This window comes from Urocitellus parryii, chromosome X, assembly GCF_045843805.1.
Source record: "Urocitellus parryii isolate mUroPar1 chromosome X, mUroPar1.hap1, whole genome shotgun sequence".
In the NCBI taxonomy this organism is placed as follows: domain Eukaryota; kingdom Metazoa; phylum Chordata; class Mammalia; order Rodentia; family Sciuridae; genus Urocitellus; species Urocitellus parryii.
Genome location: NC_135547.1, coordinates 40871999 through 40891535, shown reverse-complemented (window position 1 = coordinate 40891535; position 19537 = coordinate 40871999). Strand labels below are relative to the sequence as shown.

General features: G+C 36.2%; 1 protein-coding gene across 1 annotated transcript in view; it reads left to right on the top strand.

Annotated features, from left to right (window-relative positions):
- The first annotated feature begins 1237 nt into the window (after positions 1-1237).
- Vsig1 (V-set and immunoglobulin domain containing 1) overlaps positions 1238-19537 on the top strand; it is a 32750-nt gene continuing 14450 nt past the window's right edge. The window contains exons 1-3 of the mRNA XM_077793617.1: positions 1238-1283; positions 15208-15371; positions 18509-18616. Of these exons, the coding sequence (XP_077649743.1) occupies positions 1238-1283; positions 15208-15371; positions 18509-18616 (318 nt within the window). The remainder of the gene's footprint in view (positions 1284-15207; positions 15372-18508; positions 18617-19537) is intronic.

The following is a 19537-nucleotide window of genomic DNA, read 5'->3' as shown; positions in this document are numbered from 1 at the left end:
AGAAGAAAAAGGCAAATTATAGAACAACATATATAGTACCTTTATGTTAAGGAAAACTCTGCGTGTGTGTGTGTGTATAAGTGCATAGAAATAGTGTGAGAAAATGATAGTCTCCTGTTACCTGTAAACCTGAGCACAGAATTACACATGTGGGTGAATAAATGGTAATGAACATTTTTCTCTTTGTATACTTCTTTGTTCTTTAAAATCTTTTTGCAACCAAAGCATATTACTTTTGTAATTTTTAAGTTAAAAAGGAGGATAAATCAGATACTACATATTTCTGAAAGTTCCCAAGGTTGAGTCTTGGAGGCAGTAGCATATTTGTTACATTATAATCACAGCATGCCACTATGCAGTATGATGGGAACAGCTTCTAATGCGCGCTATGTGGCCTTGGGAAAGACACAACGTTTCTGAGCTTCAGTTTTCTTATATAGAAAATGTAGATAATACCTTCCCTATATATTTTATTGGACAGTGGCACAGATAAAATGGAAAAGCAGTTTAAAATCATAAATCCCCATACAAATGCAAAGACTGGTATTTTGTGTTCCAGTTAATGGCTCACTTCTTTCGAGCAATAGTCAATTATGATTGAAATTCAATTCTAAGAAAAGAATGTGGATGATCTCTTAGAGTTTGTTTTAATAGAATTACCCCTGTGCCAGTTAGATTTTAATTGCAGCAATGTAGACATTTTACTTAAATGTTCCAGAATGTTTTATGTTGTATGAGATATCTGGTGCAGAGGGGTTTTGGCAATACCCTTAAATCCTACCTTTCGCCCCCACCCATATTGAATTAATTAACAAGATATTCTTTACTTATACTTTGTGCCTAACACTCCCCTATAGGCAGATGGCCATACAACCAGGTTTATTTGGGATTGTCACAGTTTATGCTGTCTGTCCCATGTAATTGATAATAATGCCCCTTTCACTCTCAAAAATATCCTAGTTTTAATGATACATTATAGAATCACTTTACTATGGTCACTTATGGGGCATGAAAAGAAACACAGGAAGCCCTTGGTTTATAGGCACCAGACTTACAATCTCTTTTTTCACCCCATCTCCATAACACTGGCTTGGAGTGTTATTGAAAATGCTTGATTAGGGTTGGAACATTGGCCTGTGACTAGTATACAGCATGAAGGAAGAAGAATTATGGGAGACCATTTAGGAAGCTGCTATGGTAAGTCAAAGGTAAGGAGCTGATGAGTATCTGGACCACAATGGAAGCAAAAGGTTGGAGAACAGAAATATTTGAGAGTGTCATAGGTAAGAGAACAACAGGACCTAGTGATCTTTTGGAGACTTGGTGGACTTTGCAGTCTAGGCATATCCAAGGCGGAAATGAGCTAGTATGGACCTCCAGAGGGCCACTCTACAAATTGTTCTTCTCTGCAAAACTTCCTCCCTCAGACCATTCCTCTTTTATTGCATTGGCTAGTCCTCCTGATTAGAGATTTATTTGGGATAATACAATTTTCCTATTTTCAGTAGGGCAAGCAGATTGGGGAATGTTCACAAAATTTTTTTTCTTCCTAACATGGAACTGATATCTGCTTGTGCAGAGGAGGTGAATATTTCTGGGAGGAATAAGGATAAAAAGAAAAGAGAAATTTTGGAGTATTGAATATTCTGGGGAGACTTTCCTTCAGACCAATCTAGGGACACAAAGGGTAATGAACATCAGGTCAGAAAGGAAAGTGGGTGTCAGGGACATGCAGTATTTATTTGGGTAAAACATGTTCTCTTGTTCATGACTTGTGTCTTGGGAAAAGAATGGAATGTTCTTTCTCTGTCTCCTACTGTTCCTTCTCCCCCATCTCTATGGCCCAATACCCAGAATTCAGACTGGTGATGAACTATTTGCTACATAAGCCTAGGAATGAGACTTCTTTTGTCAGGGGCGGGGGGTACTGGGGATTGAACTCAGGGGCACTCAACCACTGAGCCACATCTCCAGTCCTATTTTGTATTTTATTTAGAGACAGGGTCTCACTGAGTTGCTTAGTGCCTCACTTTTGCTGAGGCTGGCTTTGAACTCACGATCCTCCTGCCTCAGCCTCCCAAGCCACTAGGATTACAGGTGTGCCCAACCATGTCCAGTGAGATCTCTTAATAGCATTGTTTCCATAGGAATGTGTATTCTGGGGTACCTTTTGGGACACACCTTTTCATAAGTTGGGAGCTGTCTTTATAAGACCTAATACTGCCCTGTAGGAGCTTACAATCTCTGGATTTAGGGTAGACTCTGTTAATAAATAAGAAATTACTTGAGAACAATTAAATGCCAACTATAAAGTATTGAGTGACTGTAAGTAAAATGTTAATTTATGCTAGGAGAAGCCCAGAGATTGTGTTATATAAGTTAATCAAAATCTTCACATAAGACAGCATGACTAATTTGTACCAAGAATTTGGATGAGTGAGGAAGAGGAGAGAGAATAAAATTCTAAGTAGTTTCAGAAATCACCTGGAACCAAAGTTTGGCATAAGACATGAACATGGATGGGGAAGGAGGAATTAGGCCTTATGGAAGCAAAATGGCTTTCTGAGAAGTAGGGGGACATTGGCTTGGCTAAGATCAGATGGGGTCAAACATTTCCTGTAAATTAATGTTCATAAAACTATCACTTGAAACTTGTACACATTTCATGTGACCAAATGCTTTGAAGTGATAAATCTTGATAGCATTTTTCAAGTGGATGATTTAATGTGGTTAAAGTTCAGATGAGGTGAGGACCAGGTCTTGGATGGCTGGGAATTCAGATGAAAGACTTTGGACTTGCTGAAAGAGTCCATATAGGGTGTTATTGAAAATGCTTGATTAGAGTTGGAACATTGGCCTGTGACTAGTATACAGCATAAAGGAAGAAGAATTATGGGAGACCATTTAGGAAGCTGCTACGGTGAGTCAAAGGTAAGGAGCTGAGTATCTGGACTACAATGGAAGCAAAAGGTTGGAGAACAGAAATATTTGAGAGTGTCATAGGTAAGAAAACAACAGGACCTAGTGATCATATGGAAAGAGCCAGAGGAGGCTTTTAGGTTTCCTAGTGTAACTTAAGCATGAGAAGAACTCTATAAGAAGTTCATAGTCACATAAAGCCTTCTCACCTGTGCAGTTTCCCATGTCCTCCTAGTGAACCTCCATTTCCAAGGAAACCCTATAGCAGCTATTCAGTAACTTAATTCTGCAAAAAGTTTAGACTCATCCAATGGAAGTCCTCAAGCATTTATTCACTAATCTGATTTTGCAAAATTAGGTTAGTGAATAAGTGCTATAGGGTTTCTTACTTGGAAGACAAAAAAAATAATTCATTCTAGTTCCAGTTTTGGTGGAAGGTAATGACAACTGCCAGTGCTTCCAAAAAGGTGACATGTCCAGTGTTTGTTCACATAGAAATGAGTTGCTTCAAAACCCATGTGCCCTTCCTGTGAACTGCATCTCTCCAAGAAATCTTATAGCACCAATTTACTGACCTAATTTGTAAAAGAAGGTTAGTGAATCATTGCTAGAAGATTTTCATGGAAATATTTGAAATTAATTAGTTTTCTCAACTTTTACTTGTATAAGCTCTCTTCCAACTGTATCTTTCAACACAAGTACAATTTTTTAATAAGACTGATTTTAAACAATGAGACTTAGAGAATCTGGGTACAATGAACAAGAAGAATTTAAATACATGGGTTTATTATTAACACAGTAGCAAATATATCAAGGATACACACCCCATGAAAAGTGTTTCAAAGAAACACAAACCCGCTCTGAGAAAGGTCTGTACCCAATAAGTAAGCCCAAAGAGGCATGTTTGCTTGGTGATGCCCAGAAGATAAGCCTGGCAAACCTCAGTGTGATTGAAGAAGCCAGTCTGAGACTCAGCCTAGGTCAGGCAAGCTACAGGCTCCTACTGCTCCCAACGAACTTCAACACAATGGTCTTCACATTCTGGAAGGCTTTTCTGATCCTAAACTGCCTTGCAGGTAAGGAAGGGATCTCCAAACCACCACAGATAATTGGAAATGAAGCTTTTAGATTGAAATTATAAATTTTTGTATTAAAATTTCCTCTCTATACTTCAAAGGAATTTTGATTAGCATGCTGAGTAATTTTAAGAACTGTAGCTTAACAAATATGTGCCATGTTAATATTTGGGAGTCCAGTCTGTAGTAAAATTGTGTTATAGGGCTTCAGGATTGAACTTTTCTCAGAAAAAAAAATCATACTATCTTTCTTAGTTTAAAAGTTGGACAAGTAAATTTGCTCTCTTTGAAACCAAAGTTTGTGCTAAGGATAATTTCTCTCTTTTATTTAGTATTTCCCTTAATCTCACGGTGATTGACTTGCTTTGCTACAGCAAGCAGAACCTGGGTTTAAGCCTGCCAGGGCTTACATGTGGGAAGGACAGAGATTCTATGAGCACTTTATTATCTAATATTGCTTAGGGATTTTTGGTTTTCCAATCCTAAGACTGTATTTTGGAAAATATGTGAGTGATTTATTATTGTGCACAACATGGATGATTTTAGGAATTCAAATAGAACAAATTCATTTTTGGAGTCAAAATCCCAATAGTGGTTAAAAGGCTGGAGAGATGACTAATTTGGAAAATGCCTTAGCCATTTTTCTCCAAATACCAGATACATTTTGAATCTGTTCTTACAGTAACCTAAACCTCATATTAAATACAAAAATATTGTTTATCAAAAAATCAGGTAATTTTTAAGCCATTGGTAATGTTAGATCCTCTTTAAAGTGAGGTTTGATAAGTACATTTAATGAAACAGGAAAATGCTCAAGATAAAATACTAAGTTAAAAAGCAGGAAACACAAAACTGTAATAAATTTCTGGAAGGTAATATACTGAGGCACTCACACTGGTAATCTCTGGGTGATGAGATTATGGATGATTTTGATTCTATTCACCATCTATTTTATACTTTCCAGGTTTTCTATAAAGAATGTTATTATTATTATTATTATTATTATTATTATTATTATTATTATTTTACAGTGCTGGGGGCGTTAAACCCGGGGTCTGCTGCATTCTAGGCAACACTCTACCACTGGGCTATAGCACCAGCCCCTATACTATTTTTAACATTAGAAAAAATGTTACTTTGAAACCTAACATGTGGTTAGCAATAATTCTTTAACTATTCATTACTAAATGTTGACGCTGAACAAAAATGTTGTATGGTGTCAAGTCACCAAAAGGCAATACTGCAAATATCGCATTGCCTAACCAGTCTGTATAGCTGGAAACACATGTTACTATTTTCCCTCACACCAGAATATTCATTTAAATTTAATTTCAGACAGGAAAAATCTTTATTCCTTCCAAAAGGGCTTCCAATCACAAGCCAATTGGATCAAACCCCAGGCCCTCTGCACCAACTCTCTAAAATCATGTCTATAGCTGACAATTAATTCTCTATGTGAGGCCTAACCCTGGCCTATACTAAACATAGGGTTTGGGATAGTTTCAAGAATGATTTTCAGGGGCTGAGGCTGTAGCTCAGTGGCAGAGTGCTTGCCTAGTGTGTGTGAGGCACTGGGTTAAATCCTTAGCACCACATCAAAATAAACAAATAAAGGCATTCTGTTCATCTACAACTACAAAAAAAATTTAAAGAATGATTTCACTATAACAAATATATATGTACAAATATGTCATATATATATATATATATATATATATATATATATATATATTTACTGATTATAAACATTTTTATAGTCACCGTAGGAAGGTTGTAAAATGTGGACATATATAAATAAGAAAACAAAAATCATCTGTAATCTTACCACTCAAATTTGGGTGAATTCCTTATCAATATTATTTTGCAAGTGTATATTACATTAAAAATGAAGCCCATACCTTTTATGCAGTTTTCCTGTTGTTTAAAAAATTATCTAGCATGATGTTGGGATCTTACTTCTGACTAGTAGAACAAGGCCTGATCAGAATGACCAATAACTACTTCAGAGTGTCTTTTCTTAAATTACCATATAGCTGTTTTTGTTGGTATATATTATATGCTGTATATCTATGTATGCCTGATCTAGCTGGTCCAAAGCAAAAAATGGTATTCAGCCCAGCAGACTAAAAAGAGGGTATACTATCTTGTTATTTGCTATACTTACAGATGTGTGGATATCAGAGAAAGGAAGATTTAGGTGATCTATACCTGCCATTCATAGTGATCCAGATCCTTCAGTTGATCCAGATCCTGCAGTTGATCCAGATATTACTGAGGGACAATTGGCAATATTTCAAACAATGTACAATTTAATGCCCCATCTGCACTTGTTTCAGAAAGAATATCACATTTCAAGTATAGTGCCTGGCACATAGTGGGAATATAGTAAATGGTTGTTGAAGGAATGAATTAACTTCCTAAACTCTAAACATTCAGAAATAATTTTCATATGAATATTTAAAATCAATTTCCTATACAAATAAGCAGAGTAGTGTTTTTTAGTGTTACTCTCTCCCCTTATTTTATTTATTTATTTATTTATTTATTTATTTATTTATTTACTGTGAATTGATCCCAGGGACACTTAATCACTGAACTACATCCCCAGGCTTTTTCAGTTTTTATTTTGAGACAACATGTCACTAATTTGCTGAGGGCCTTACAAAGTTGCTGAGGCTGGCCTTGAACTTGTGAACCCCCTACCTCAGCCTCCAGAGTAAGTAGGATTACAGGTGTGCACCAGCATATCTGGTTCAGAATTTATGAATTTATTTTAATCTTATTTTATTTTCAATGGCTTCCGTTTTTTGGATTAAAGGGAACTGTTTATTTTGCTGGACTTAAATGGTAGACATTCAGGTTGCTGCTAATTTGCTATTGTAAAATCTTTTTTTCTTTTTTAAATATTTAATTGATTTTATTTTTAAATTAAATGACAGTGGAATGCATTAGGATTCTTATTACACATATAGAGCACAATATTTCATCTCCTGTTTGTATATAAAGTATGTTGACACCAATTCATGTCTTCATACATGTACTTTGGATAATGATATCCATCACATTCCACCATCATTGCTAACCCCCTGCCCCCTCCCTTCCCCTCCCACCCCTCTGCCCTATCTAGAGTTTGTCAATTCCTCCCATGCTCTCCCCCCTCCCTACCCCATTATGGGTCAGTCAGCTTATGTCAGAGAAAACATTTGGCATTTGTTTTGGGGGGGATTGGCTAACTTCACTTAGTATTATTTTCTCCAACGCCCTCCATTTACCTGCAAATGCCATGATTTTATTCTCTTTTATTGCTGAGTAATATTTCATTGTGTATATATGCCACATTTTAATCCATTTATTGACTGATGGGCATCTAGGTTGGTTCCACAGTTTAGCTATTGTGAATTGTGCTGCTATATACATTGATGTGGCTGTGTCCCTGTGGTATGCTGTTTTTAAGTCCTTTGGGTATAGACTGAGGAGAGGAACAGCTGGACCAAATGGTGGTTCTATTCCCAGTTTTCCAAGGAATCTCCACAAAATTACAATTATCTTATACTAGACAAAGGCGCCAAAAACATGCATTGGAGAAAAGATAACCTCTTCAACAAATGGTGCTGGGAAAACTGGAAATCCATATGCACCAAAATGAAATTAAACCCCTATCTCTCACCATGCACAAAACTCAACTCAAAGTGGATCAAGGAGGTAGGAATTAAACCAGAGACTCTGTGTCTAATAGAAAAAAAAGTAGGCCCTAATCTTCATCATGTGGGATTAGCCCCAACTTCCTTAATAAGACTCCTATAGCACAAGAATTAAAACCAAGAATCAATAAATTCGATAGCCTCAAACTAAAAAGTTTCTTCTCAGCAAAAGAAACAATCTGTGGGGTGAATAGAGAGCCTACATTTTGGGAGCAAATTTTTACTCCTCACACATCAGATAGAGCACTAATCTCTAGGGTGTATAAAGAACTCAAAAACCTGAGCACTAAAAACACAAATAACCAATCAATGGCTTCTTAGGAGGTTTTAGTTTAAACCTGAATTCATGAAAGTAATTGTAATGAAAAATTTCTTCCACAAAAAATTCATGACTATCATCAAGATACTTGTAAAATGTATTAGTCACCTGTTGTAAAGATATGTTAATATTGCTTTTATTTTCTGGAGATATGTATTATACATGAGAAAAAAGTAATATATTCAAAATTTGGTTTTGCAGTCAAATCCAAAAGGTGAATGATCACTTGGTTTTATTATTTTGTAACTCAAAGCAAAGCAATTATACCTGAAGTTATTGTAAATTAAGTCACTTCAAATGCATCATTTTTTAAAAAAAATATCTATTTTTTAGTTGTAGTTGGACACAATACCTTTATTTCACTTATTTGTTTTTATGTGATGCTAAGGATTGAACCCAGCCCCTCACACGTGCGAGGCTAGCGCTCTACCACTGAGCCACCACCCCAGCCCCCAAATGCATCATTTTAAATATGGCTCATTGGGAGATATTTTTGCTATGGTATATTAGGAGAATAATAATCTTCCAAATAAGCAAAGTACTTGACCATATTATAGGCATTAAATGAATGAATTAATAACCATTACCAAATTGCAAGACATTTTAAAATCTTCTTAAAATATTGATGTATGCACCTTGGATTATTTTCCTTTGATAATAAACACTGGATTATAAAAGAAGTAAATCATAATTCAACCACAGATACATTTTTTGTTTTGTTTTTTAATCCAGCCAAGTTAGTAAGGGGCATTGCAATCCTCAGTTTTGTTTAAACCAGGTATGATTCTTTAGCTTATTATTTATTCACATTCCTGTTAATGTAGATATTTTTCTGACTTTATCAAATTTAAATAATTTTTCAATTTAGAATTAATCAATCTAAGGAAAGAAAACTGTTTTTCTCCTGACATTCACAGAATTAACTCTATTTTAGGACCAAATTTATACTGTTCACTACCCACATGTGATTAAATTTAAATTAATTCAAATTAAGTAAAATTGTAATGCCATTTCCTCAGTCTTACTGGCCCAATAACTGCATGTGGATAGTGGCTACTAAACTGGACAAAGTGGAGATAGGATATTTCTATCATCACAGAAGTTTCCGTTGAATAGTGCTGGCTAGATGGTAATCTAACAAGGTTAAGTAATATGCACTAGATGAATGATGCTACATTTAAAAAATGCCAATCTTAAATTACATAATTCTTAGCTCTGAAGTGTATTTTTACTATGTTAAGGTTGGACAATGTCTGAAAGTCTTTTTTTTCCAAAATTTAAGAATTGGTTATGGGGCCAAATATTGGGAATCTAGGCAATAAAATGGTTCTCAGGTTTTGCCTTGCAATCATTACCTATTTACAAGACAATGTGTATTATCCTCAAAAATATATTGTCTCACTTTAAATTTTGAAATCATCATTTGAATTCCAATGTGATATTACTGAGCTTTTATATGTATCAAATTAGTTATAGATTTTATATCTTCTATTTTTTAAATGTTAGAAATGTCTGAGTCAGATTAATAGTTCTCAAGCCCTTGGTTTTCATTCACTTCCATTCTGGTCTGTGCTATAAATGGCTTCCTGCTGCACTGACATGGCAGGCAAAGAATGTGTCTGTCTTTTTCATTATGATTTTCCCAGTGTTTAGCACTGCTTAAGACACAAAATAGGTATTTGCCAGATATTTGTTGCTAGGCTCTGTGGTCTCTTCCATGCTTTGTCTTATGTGAGAACTGTGCTTACTCTACCATTAAGCACTTTTTACTGAGACTATCCATCAAATGGTTGTTTTGCCTTACATGTTCACATGTAACTATCATTGATCAATTTCATAACAGATACTGAGACCCAAACAAGAGAACAAAAATGTCAAATGATCTCTCCAAAATATCTCTATTTTTAGGGAAAAGTTCTTGGGAACTTTAATGACTATCAAATTCCCAGTTTTATCCCTTTTATTTTGGACACTTTAAAAGACATTCTAAAGTCATCATTTAAGCACAGCCACAGATGTGGCTAACTTCCAGGAGAAAGGAGATGAGCTTTTTGAAGACAGGAGGAATCCACTTCCCCTCCAACAGAGGAAAGCAGCTTTATCCAATGAAGTTTATGTTGGAAAGAGTAGCTGCTCTCTGAAGACCAGTTTTTCTTTTGGGAAAGGCATCATGGGAAAGGAAATTATGAGAAGAATAATGTTGCAAGAAGGAAAATGCATGGAATTAGAAAATGCTGTATTTGTGCCTACCCTAAAGCATTTTTCTCAATTCATCAGTGCATTGGTTGTCATGTAAACTGTCTGCTGCCAAGGTGGGCCTGGCTATAACACAAAATACAGCTATTGAATCCAGGAAACAAAGGATAATCAGTACAATGGTTTGCTGTTTCTTTTACTTCTTCAAAATGTTTCCCAATCCCCTAAATTCCTTTTCTATGACTGCTGTCATTAAGTAAGAAAAATGAGAAAGTCTTTGGAACCTCTCACTTCATAGGTAGGCAGAATTAATACTGTTAAAACGGCCATATTACCAAAAGCAAGCTATAATTCAATGTAATCCCCCTCAAAAATGATATTCTTCACAGAACTAGAAAAAAAGCAATCCTAAAATTCATATGGAAGAATAAAAGATCCAGAATTGACAAAGCAACCCTGAGCTAAAAGAACAATGCTGGAGATATCATAGTACATGATTTTGAATTATACTGCAAAGCCATAGTAACAAACAAACAAACAATAAAAGCAAGGTTCAGTATAAAAAGAGTCACATGGACCAATGGGACAGAACAGAAGACACAGAAACAAATTCACACAGCTATAATCATCTGATTCTCAAAAGGTGTCAAAAACATACACTGCAGAAAAGACAGCTTCTCTAACAAATGGTGCTGGGAAAACAGAATATCCATATGTAAAAGAATGAAACTAGATTCTTATCTCTCACATTGTGTAAAAGTCAACTCAAAATGGATCCAAAACTTAGGAATTGGTTGAGAAACCTTGCAATTGTTAGAAGGGAAAATATTTCAGCACACAGGTGCAGGCAAAGATGTCCTGGTTAGTATTCCTATAGCTCAGGAAATCAGAGGAAGAATCAATAAATGGGATGTCATCAAATTAAATGACTTCTGCACAGCAAAATAAACAATTAACAAAGAGATAACCAACAGAATGGGAAAGATCTTTGCCAGTTATTTTTCCAACAGAGGATTAATAGCCAGAATATATAAAGAATTAAAAATACTCAACAAATGCTTCCCTAACTAAATCGTTGTGTTCATTTGTTCATTAAGGGCCTTGACTTACCCATATGTTTGTCTAATTTGTATATTTGTACAATAATACAACCCATAGGAATTTTAATCTCAATTGTCATGATAGCATTTCTAACTTTGGGGGAGGTGGTACTGGAATTAAATCCAACATTACTAATATTTTTTTGGTAATGGATTGAATCCAGGGGCACTTAAACACTGAGCCACATCCCCAGCCCTTCTTATTTCTAACTTTGAGGGTCTTGCTAAGTTGTTCAGGGTCTCATTAAGTTCCTGAGGCTGGCTTTGAATTTGCAATCCTCCTGCCTCAACCTCCCAAAGGCTGGGATTATAGGTGCAAGCCATCATGCCCAGCTTGTCACATCTCTTTAAATCCAACTTTCTTTCTTTGTGGGTCCTTGTTAAGTACCATTCTTTATATACCTTCCATTGCAGTAATTCACCAATCTCACCTTTCCATGTGGGTTCCTCGTTATATCACTCAGTTTCCTCACGCTGTAGATTTTTACTTTTCTTTGCAACAGCAACTTCCAAGTTTGGGCATCCTTTTTCCTTAAAATGTAGTCTCGGGACAAGTAACTAAACATTCTTCAAAAACAAACAAAAAAAAAGTACCTTCAGAATAAGGTTTATAGATGATTTGCACAATGGTTGAGTGTACCTTGCATAATCTGTTCTCAGAACATCAGGGTGCCCAGAACACAAAATCACAAGTGCACTTTGATACCAATTTGTAAGAATACTGCTACATTCAAGAGTCATAAAAGAAAACTAAAACTTAAATAAAAGCCTACTAACACTCACCCAATATGAAATAGATAATTTGAATAGCCCTATAACCATTAAAGAAATTGAATTCATAATTTAAAAAGCTTCTACAAAAGAAATCTCCAGGTCTAGGTAGTTTCAGTGGATATTTCTACCAAACATTTAAAGAATAATTAACATCAATTTTGTATATTCTCTTCTAAAAAATAGAAGAGGAGAGAACACTTCATCTCATTTTATGAGAACAGTATTACCCTAACACTAAAACCAGACAAAAACAGTACAAATAAAGAGAATTACAGACTAATATCTCTCATGAACTTAGAAGTAAAATATTCAATGAAACACTAGCAAGTTGAATCAAGCAGTGTCTAAAAAGAATTACATCATGACTAAGGGAGATTTATTTCAAATATGGAAGGCTGGTTCAACATTCAAAAATTATTTCATGTATTTTCATGTAATAATCTAAAGAAAAATTATGATCATATCAGTTGGTGCAGAAAAAACATTTGGTAAAATCCAATACTCATTCATGAGAAAAACTCTTAGAAAGTTAGGAATAACAAGTATGTGAGCTTCACAGAGCTACTATAAAATGTTGCCACAACTGGGTACTTAAAACAAGAGAAATTTATTATCTCACGTTTCTGGAGGCCAAAAGTCTTAAATCAAATTGTTGTTAGGCTTGATTACTTTTGAAAGCTCTGAAGGAAGATCGGGCCATGAAGTTCACCATGACTGCTGGGAATTTTTGTCATTCCTTGATGTGTAAAAGCATCATTCCAATCTCTGCTTCCATCTTTATATATCATTTACTTGTATGTGTGTATGTGTAAAATTTTCTTTTCCTTTTACTTATAAGGACAACAGTAATTGGGCCAACCCTGAATGTATGATAATCTCATATAAATATCTTTAACTTAATTTCATCTGCAAAGACTTTATTTTCCAATAAGATTAAACTTCCGAATATTGGGGGGTAGGACTTAGACTAAACTTTTTTGGGACACAATTCAACCCACTGAAAAGAATTGCTTCAATTCAAAAAAGAGCATCTACAAGTAACATATGTCTTTGTACTTAATGGTGAAATAACTGAATGTTTTTCTCCTAAGATTAGGAACAAGGCAAAGATGTCCACTCTCACTCCTATTATTCAACATGGTACTTGATGTTATAGCCATTGTAATCAGGCAAGAAAAAGAAACAACATATAGATTCAAAAGGAAGAAATAAAACTCTGTCTACGTGACAGAAGACTAACATCTAGATTGCATAGAGAACTCTCAAAACACAACCATAATCAATCCAATTAGCAAATGGGCAAAAAATATGAACAGACATTTCATCAAAAAGTTATAGAAACAGTAAATGATGACGGTGAAGGATGTTTGGCATAACTAGCATTAGGGAAATGCAAATTATCAGAATGATTAAAATAGAAAATGGTGACAGCATCAAATGCTGGTGAAGATACAGAGAATCTGGAACATTCATGCCATATTGATAGAAAGGTATAATGTTGCAGTCACTCTGGAAAGCAGTGTAACTTTTCTTTTTACATAAAACTAAACATGCAACTACCATATGACCCAGCTATTACACTCTTGGGAATTTTTCCCAGAGAAATGAAATTTCTGTTCATGCAAATATCTGTACACAAATACTTGTACTTTTTTACTCTAGACAAAAACTGGAAATACTTCAGATGCCTTAAATGAGTGAATGGTTAAGCTCTGATGCATATATACCATCAGATATTACCAAAACAGCCAACTACTAATATAACTTGAGTGGATTTTCAAGTAATTATGCCAAGTAAAAAGAACCAGTGCCAGAGGTTTACCATGATTCCATTTATGGCACATTTATGAGATGACAAAATTTTAGAAATAAAAGACATATTAGTAGTTGTCAATTGTTAGAAGCAGGGATGGGGTACATGAGGGAAGTGTCAATGCTTTTAAAGGGCAACATGGGGCATATTTGTGGTGATGGAAGTGTTCAGTATCTTGACTGTAGTGGAGACACAATCCTACACATGTGATAAAATTGAATAGAACTAAATACATGTTCACAGTTGCATGTGTACAAGTACAATTGGAGAACTATGAATAAAGTCAGTGTGTGTAGTATAAAAGTCAATATCTTGGTTGTGATACTATACTATAGTTTTTACAAAATATTTCCATTGAGGGAAACTGAATAAAATGCATATGGTATATCTTTCCTGTTCCTTAGAAATGCATGTGAATCTATAATTATCTATATTTATTTTAATAAAAGTTTCAATTAAAAATTATTGAGGTAGAAGTAGGGTGGTAGCCTAGCATGTATGAGGTCCTGAATTACAATCTCATTTTTTGTGATTGTAATTGTAATCTCATTACAATTACAATCACAAAAACTTGAGGACCCAAAATATTTTTATGTAAATTATTTCTATTTATATGTGCTATGTTCAAAATTAAAACTGAGAAAATAATTTTAAAAAATACACAAACACACATTTCATTAGCCACTAGAACAATGACATCATTACCAGTCATGTAGATTTTGGGAAACTCCAATGTATACTCATGAGAGAATGAGAATGAAAAAGAAAATAAACAACATCTTAGTATTGTTATGAATGTAATTTTGATCTTGCAAATACCCCTCCAATGGTCTTAGGGAAGGAATAACCAATTCATCCTAGTTTGCCTGGAATTTTTCTGGCTTTAGTCCTGAAGTCCTATAAAAACAAGTATTGTTTGCTTGAGACCTATTGAGTTCCAAAACTAAAAGTCCCACATTCAAAGGACTCTTGATGCTTAGAAAACTGGGTTAGTTGTTATCCATATTTATGGACCTTTTGGAGGCTCTTGGACAAGAATGTATGCAATTCTTAAATAGGAGGAATTCCCAATTCAGTGGTATTATCTCATCATCACCTAGGTTTTGAATATCTTTACACTGCAACTTGTTAGAAACTCCCCTTTCCCTGGCCTCATTGTTTGCTCAGTTTCCCTCTATGGTTCATTCCATATTCTCCTCCTCACTTTGGATTCTCTAAATAAGATATTTTTGAAAATGTTTTGTGACCCAAAAAAGTGTCATCATAATCTAAATGTGTACCATTGTTTTTCTGATGATTATCTTTTCAGGTCAGGTTAACCTGGTGCAAGTGACCATCCCAGACAGTTTCGTAAATGTGACTACTGGATCTGATGTCACTCTTCTCTGCTTCTACACCACCACTGTGGCCTCCATGGACAAGCTGTCTATCCAGTGGTCTTTCTTTCATAAGAAGGAAATAGAGCCACTTACTGTAAGTTCCTAACCTCTTCCCCTTTGCTAGTTCTGACTGAAAACTGTTGGGGTAATTATGTGAAGGAATGATATGCCAGTGACAACAGTGACAGAACCTGAGGTACAAAGTTTGAAGATAGATGTCTAGCGAAGACCATCATGTAAGTGAATTTGCCCTTGTGTTCTCTTCATATTGTTTTATACCTGTTATCTCATTTATGTACAGAGATAACAAGTATAAAACAATATGAAGAGAACTGTGTGTACCATGTATTCTATACTAGACAGAAATGTCTTCTCATGAGTGAAATGAATAGTAGTTCTGAAAGAACCTCCCCTCCAAATATCTCCATACTGTCTCAAAGACATTGGATCAATTGCAAGTCCTAATTAATCTGCAGATCTCTTCATCACTTAATATCTTGGATCTGTCTGTTAAGGGAACTGGCTCATTGAACCAGACTGAGTACTGACAGAAGGAGACTACTTATATGGATAGAGAGGGAGCCACAGTAGAGGTCAACCCTAGGTAAACAAGGATAGTATAAAGCTAGAGGCTCTAAGTTCTGGGGGGGGGGAATCGCCAGAGGATGGTAGATAAACATCAATAGGGGAGGATTATTCCACAGGCAAGATGCCTATTCCCAGATTTTATTTATCCACCCTTGAGGGTAAATCCTTCTTTAAATTAGCAAAAGGATTAAAATTGTATTCTCACAGATATGTGTGTGCATGTGTTCACATGTGTACATGAGCACATATGCAAAAATGCCCATATATACCCCTTGAAGAAAAAGGTCTTTAGCTTTCACCAAGTTTTCAAAAAACATGCATGAATCAAAGTGGAGTTTAGAGAAGAGACCAATCAGTGTGGTTTGGAATATGCAGTTATTTTGAGTCTTGAAGGAAAGGAAGGGTTCAGTTAGTAGAAAGATAGAGGGAGAATAAGTTGAGTGAGCTAAAGAAGGCCCAGGGGCAGAGGTGGAGGGGAAGGAGGGCATTGGAGGAGGCGCACCTTGGGCAGTGTTGCTTCAGCCAGTAATGCTCAGTGCTTAATCCTTGCTTTTACTAGAAATCCTAAACATTTGTCAGCAGGAAACACCATTCAGGGGGAGATTGCATCAATGTCACTATCTAGTCAAATAATTTGCTTAGTACTGGTTACCTCGGACAGATATTTGAATCACTCCGTGCCTCTCTTTAAAATATGATACAACAGCAATACTCAGGAGAATTAATTGACATAATGCATGTGAAAACATTTGGGAAAAAATATAAAGCCCTCTAAAGTTTATCCCATGTAAACACCATTATGATTAGCAGCAGCAGTAGTACCACCACCACTAATAAAAACAGTTTTTCCACCAGTTTCCATCACCCAAAATGTCCTGACCCAAGACCTTGCATGTTGGAACCAAGTAAGAAATTATCAGTTTCCATTGCAAGTTGCTCTCGCTTTGAATGTGGATGGCAATAATCACATGATCTTTTTAAAATCCTATTTTCTGACTAGTCTTTTCAACAAACTCTTCATCTGTAGGCTTGAAGTTCTTCTCATTTTTCCAGTAGGGACTGAAATTAGAGAGTCTTTACTAATATATTTTATACTTGATACTCAAATTAAGATGGTCTCACCTGCCTGGAGGCCAGGCAAAGCCAGTCTGAGTTCAAAAGCCCAAATTCTTCTATATGCCTCCTTGACAATGGAATTCACAGGGCCACTTCTTTCTTGAACTATGTAGCTAGTGAGGAAGGAAGCTGCAAAGCCAAAGGGTATTATGACCACCAGTGAGTACTATTTTTTTTTTTTTAGATCTAAGAATGAACGGGAAGATATGATTAAACTGACTGTGGATTGAGCTCAGGGCACCTCTTAGAAGAACTTTGAAAAGAAAATCCATTAACAAATAGGTATTTAATGAGTAGTTTATTTACTTGCCATTTGCCTCATTCTTCAGATGTCAGGTACAGCTGCAGCAAATAATTCAAGATATTTACTCTTTGGGGATGTCCAAGCCAAATGAGGTCCTCTCTACTGAGCTGCTAAGTCAGAGAACATGCTCCCTGATCTTAAAACTGCATGAGATCTGTGTGCTATGCTTGGGTTTTAGCCATATGGAGGACAGAATAGAGTAGGAACATCTCTTAACTTGAGAACAGTGAAAACCAACCCCCTTAGCACAAACCTCCTCCTCCTGTTTTCCTGTTTTACTTCAACTCACCCTGACCAGATCCTCATTATAAATATTTGAAGTCTCTGTTTTTGGAGAATGGAAACCCCTTCCCTCTCTCCCCATATTCTGCAGGCATGTGCTTCTCTGTGCTTTCCCAAATGAGTAGCTTTAGAGCCCCATTGGAAATCTCCTGACGGATGTCAGTTTATTGCTGTACCACTTACTTACTGGTTGGTTGACCTTACAGAAGTCACTTGACTTTTCAGAGATTTAGTTTTTCTATCTATAAAATGGAACTACATACATACCGCATAGCTTTAATTAGAAGATTAAATGAGATGATGCTTGTGAAGCACTAGGAATCCTTCCACACTGTAGCATTCAGTGAATCTGAGCTAATATTAGTGCCATTGCCACTCACAAAATGGTGATTTTGAAAAATTCTTATTCCCCCTCATGCTTTGGTGTACTAGAGGGACTGAGAAATGGGAACAGGGAACCCAGCCTAACTAGATACACTTAGTATAACTGAACAGCTGGGACAGAGCTCTTCAGGGACATCGTGGCCCTCACTGGCTCACAGATCCACTGTCTTCAGGGTCTCTGTGGCCAGAAATAGAGCCTAGATACCTTTTGTACTGCTTCATGTCCCTGAACAGAGATTCTGCTCATCAAGGGATTGCAGACTTCTTGGGTTGAGATAGTATTTTTTAACATGAGAATTGGCCTCCTTTTCAAGACCCTTTCCTCTTTGAGCACTTCTATGCATTCAAAATTCTGTAGAGCATGCAGTATGCTAATCTATGGATTGCTGGTGGGACATTTTGGGGATGCTAGAAAAACACTTTTGTGTTAGTAGACAAGTCAATGATATGGGAGTAAGATGTTGCCAGACTGACCACTGAGTGATTCAATTCAACTCCTGGGTTGATACGATAGTATAATTCAGCTCTCAGATCCACCCATTTCTGCTCAAACACAGCATGGCTCGTGCCTCAATACTGAGGGTTTGGAGGAAAAGGCAGTCAGTCAGTGTCTAAAAATGGCGCATACAAGAGACGCTCGGGGAAGATGTAGCTGGACCTCTCAGGTAAGAACACCTGTTGGTGTACTACTAGACTCCTTCACTGCTTGCAGTCTCCAGGGCACTGGCACAAGCTTCAGGACTGGGATGGAAGGGTCTGAGTTTAGTGAAAATCCAAATAAGCACAAACCCTTGGCAAAACCAGAGAAGTCTTGATTTCACTTTCTCATATCCACACCTAGAACATTTTTCAGCCTCCTTCAAAAGTTTCAGGGCCCTATTGCTGCCCTCATCTGGGCAATGACCCATCTTCATGCCCATCTTCTCCTCCTCCCCCAAATTGTTGTGTTAAAGTAGAACTGACTCAGAGACCTGGTATTTCTCAGATGATGTTATTTCTTTGTAACTGTCCCATCTAGAGGGTTCCTTTGGTAAGCAGCAACTACAAAAGTAACCCACAAGTTTTCTGACTCAGAGACAAGAATATTCATTAGCATGGTGGTCCGTTTAGAGATGGTCTCTTCTCATAAAATTTGGACAGTTTCAGATAGTCAGTTCTTTGGCAGGGAATCTCAGCTGAAAACTCTGGACCTGGTAGGCTAGCGTGGAAATTTTGGATGGTCTGATGGCCCTCTGGTTTCACAGAGGGCCTCTTCTTCCGCCTAGCCTATTACTGGTAAATTTGCAGAATTCACCTGCCCATGAACAGAATACACATTGACCATCCTTAGCATGAGTCTCTTAGACAATACTCTTCTAGAATATTTATAATGGAAGGAACCCTTTGACACACTCATATTCCCAAAACATGCGTAAATTGTACAACATCTTTCTAAGGACTTAGTGCCCTCATGTTATGTGGCTTCTCAGATTTTCCAACCTGGTCTGATTACTAGAGTTATGTTAAAACATTAGAATTATGTTAAAACAGAGTTATGTTAAAACATTTTTCTAATGTTGGTATATGGGGGAGTTCTATCACCTCAG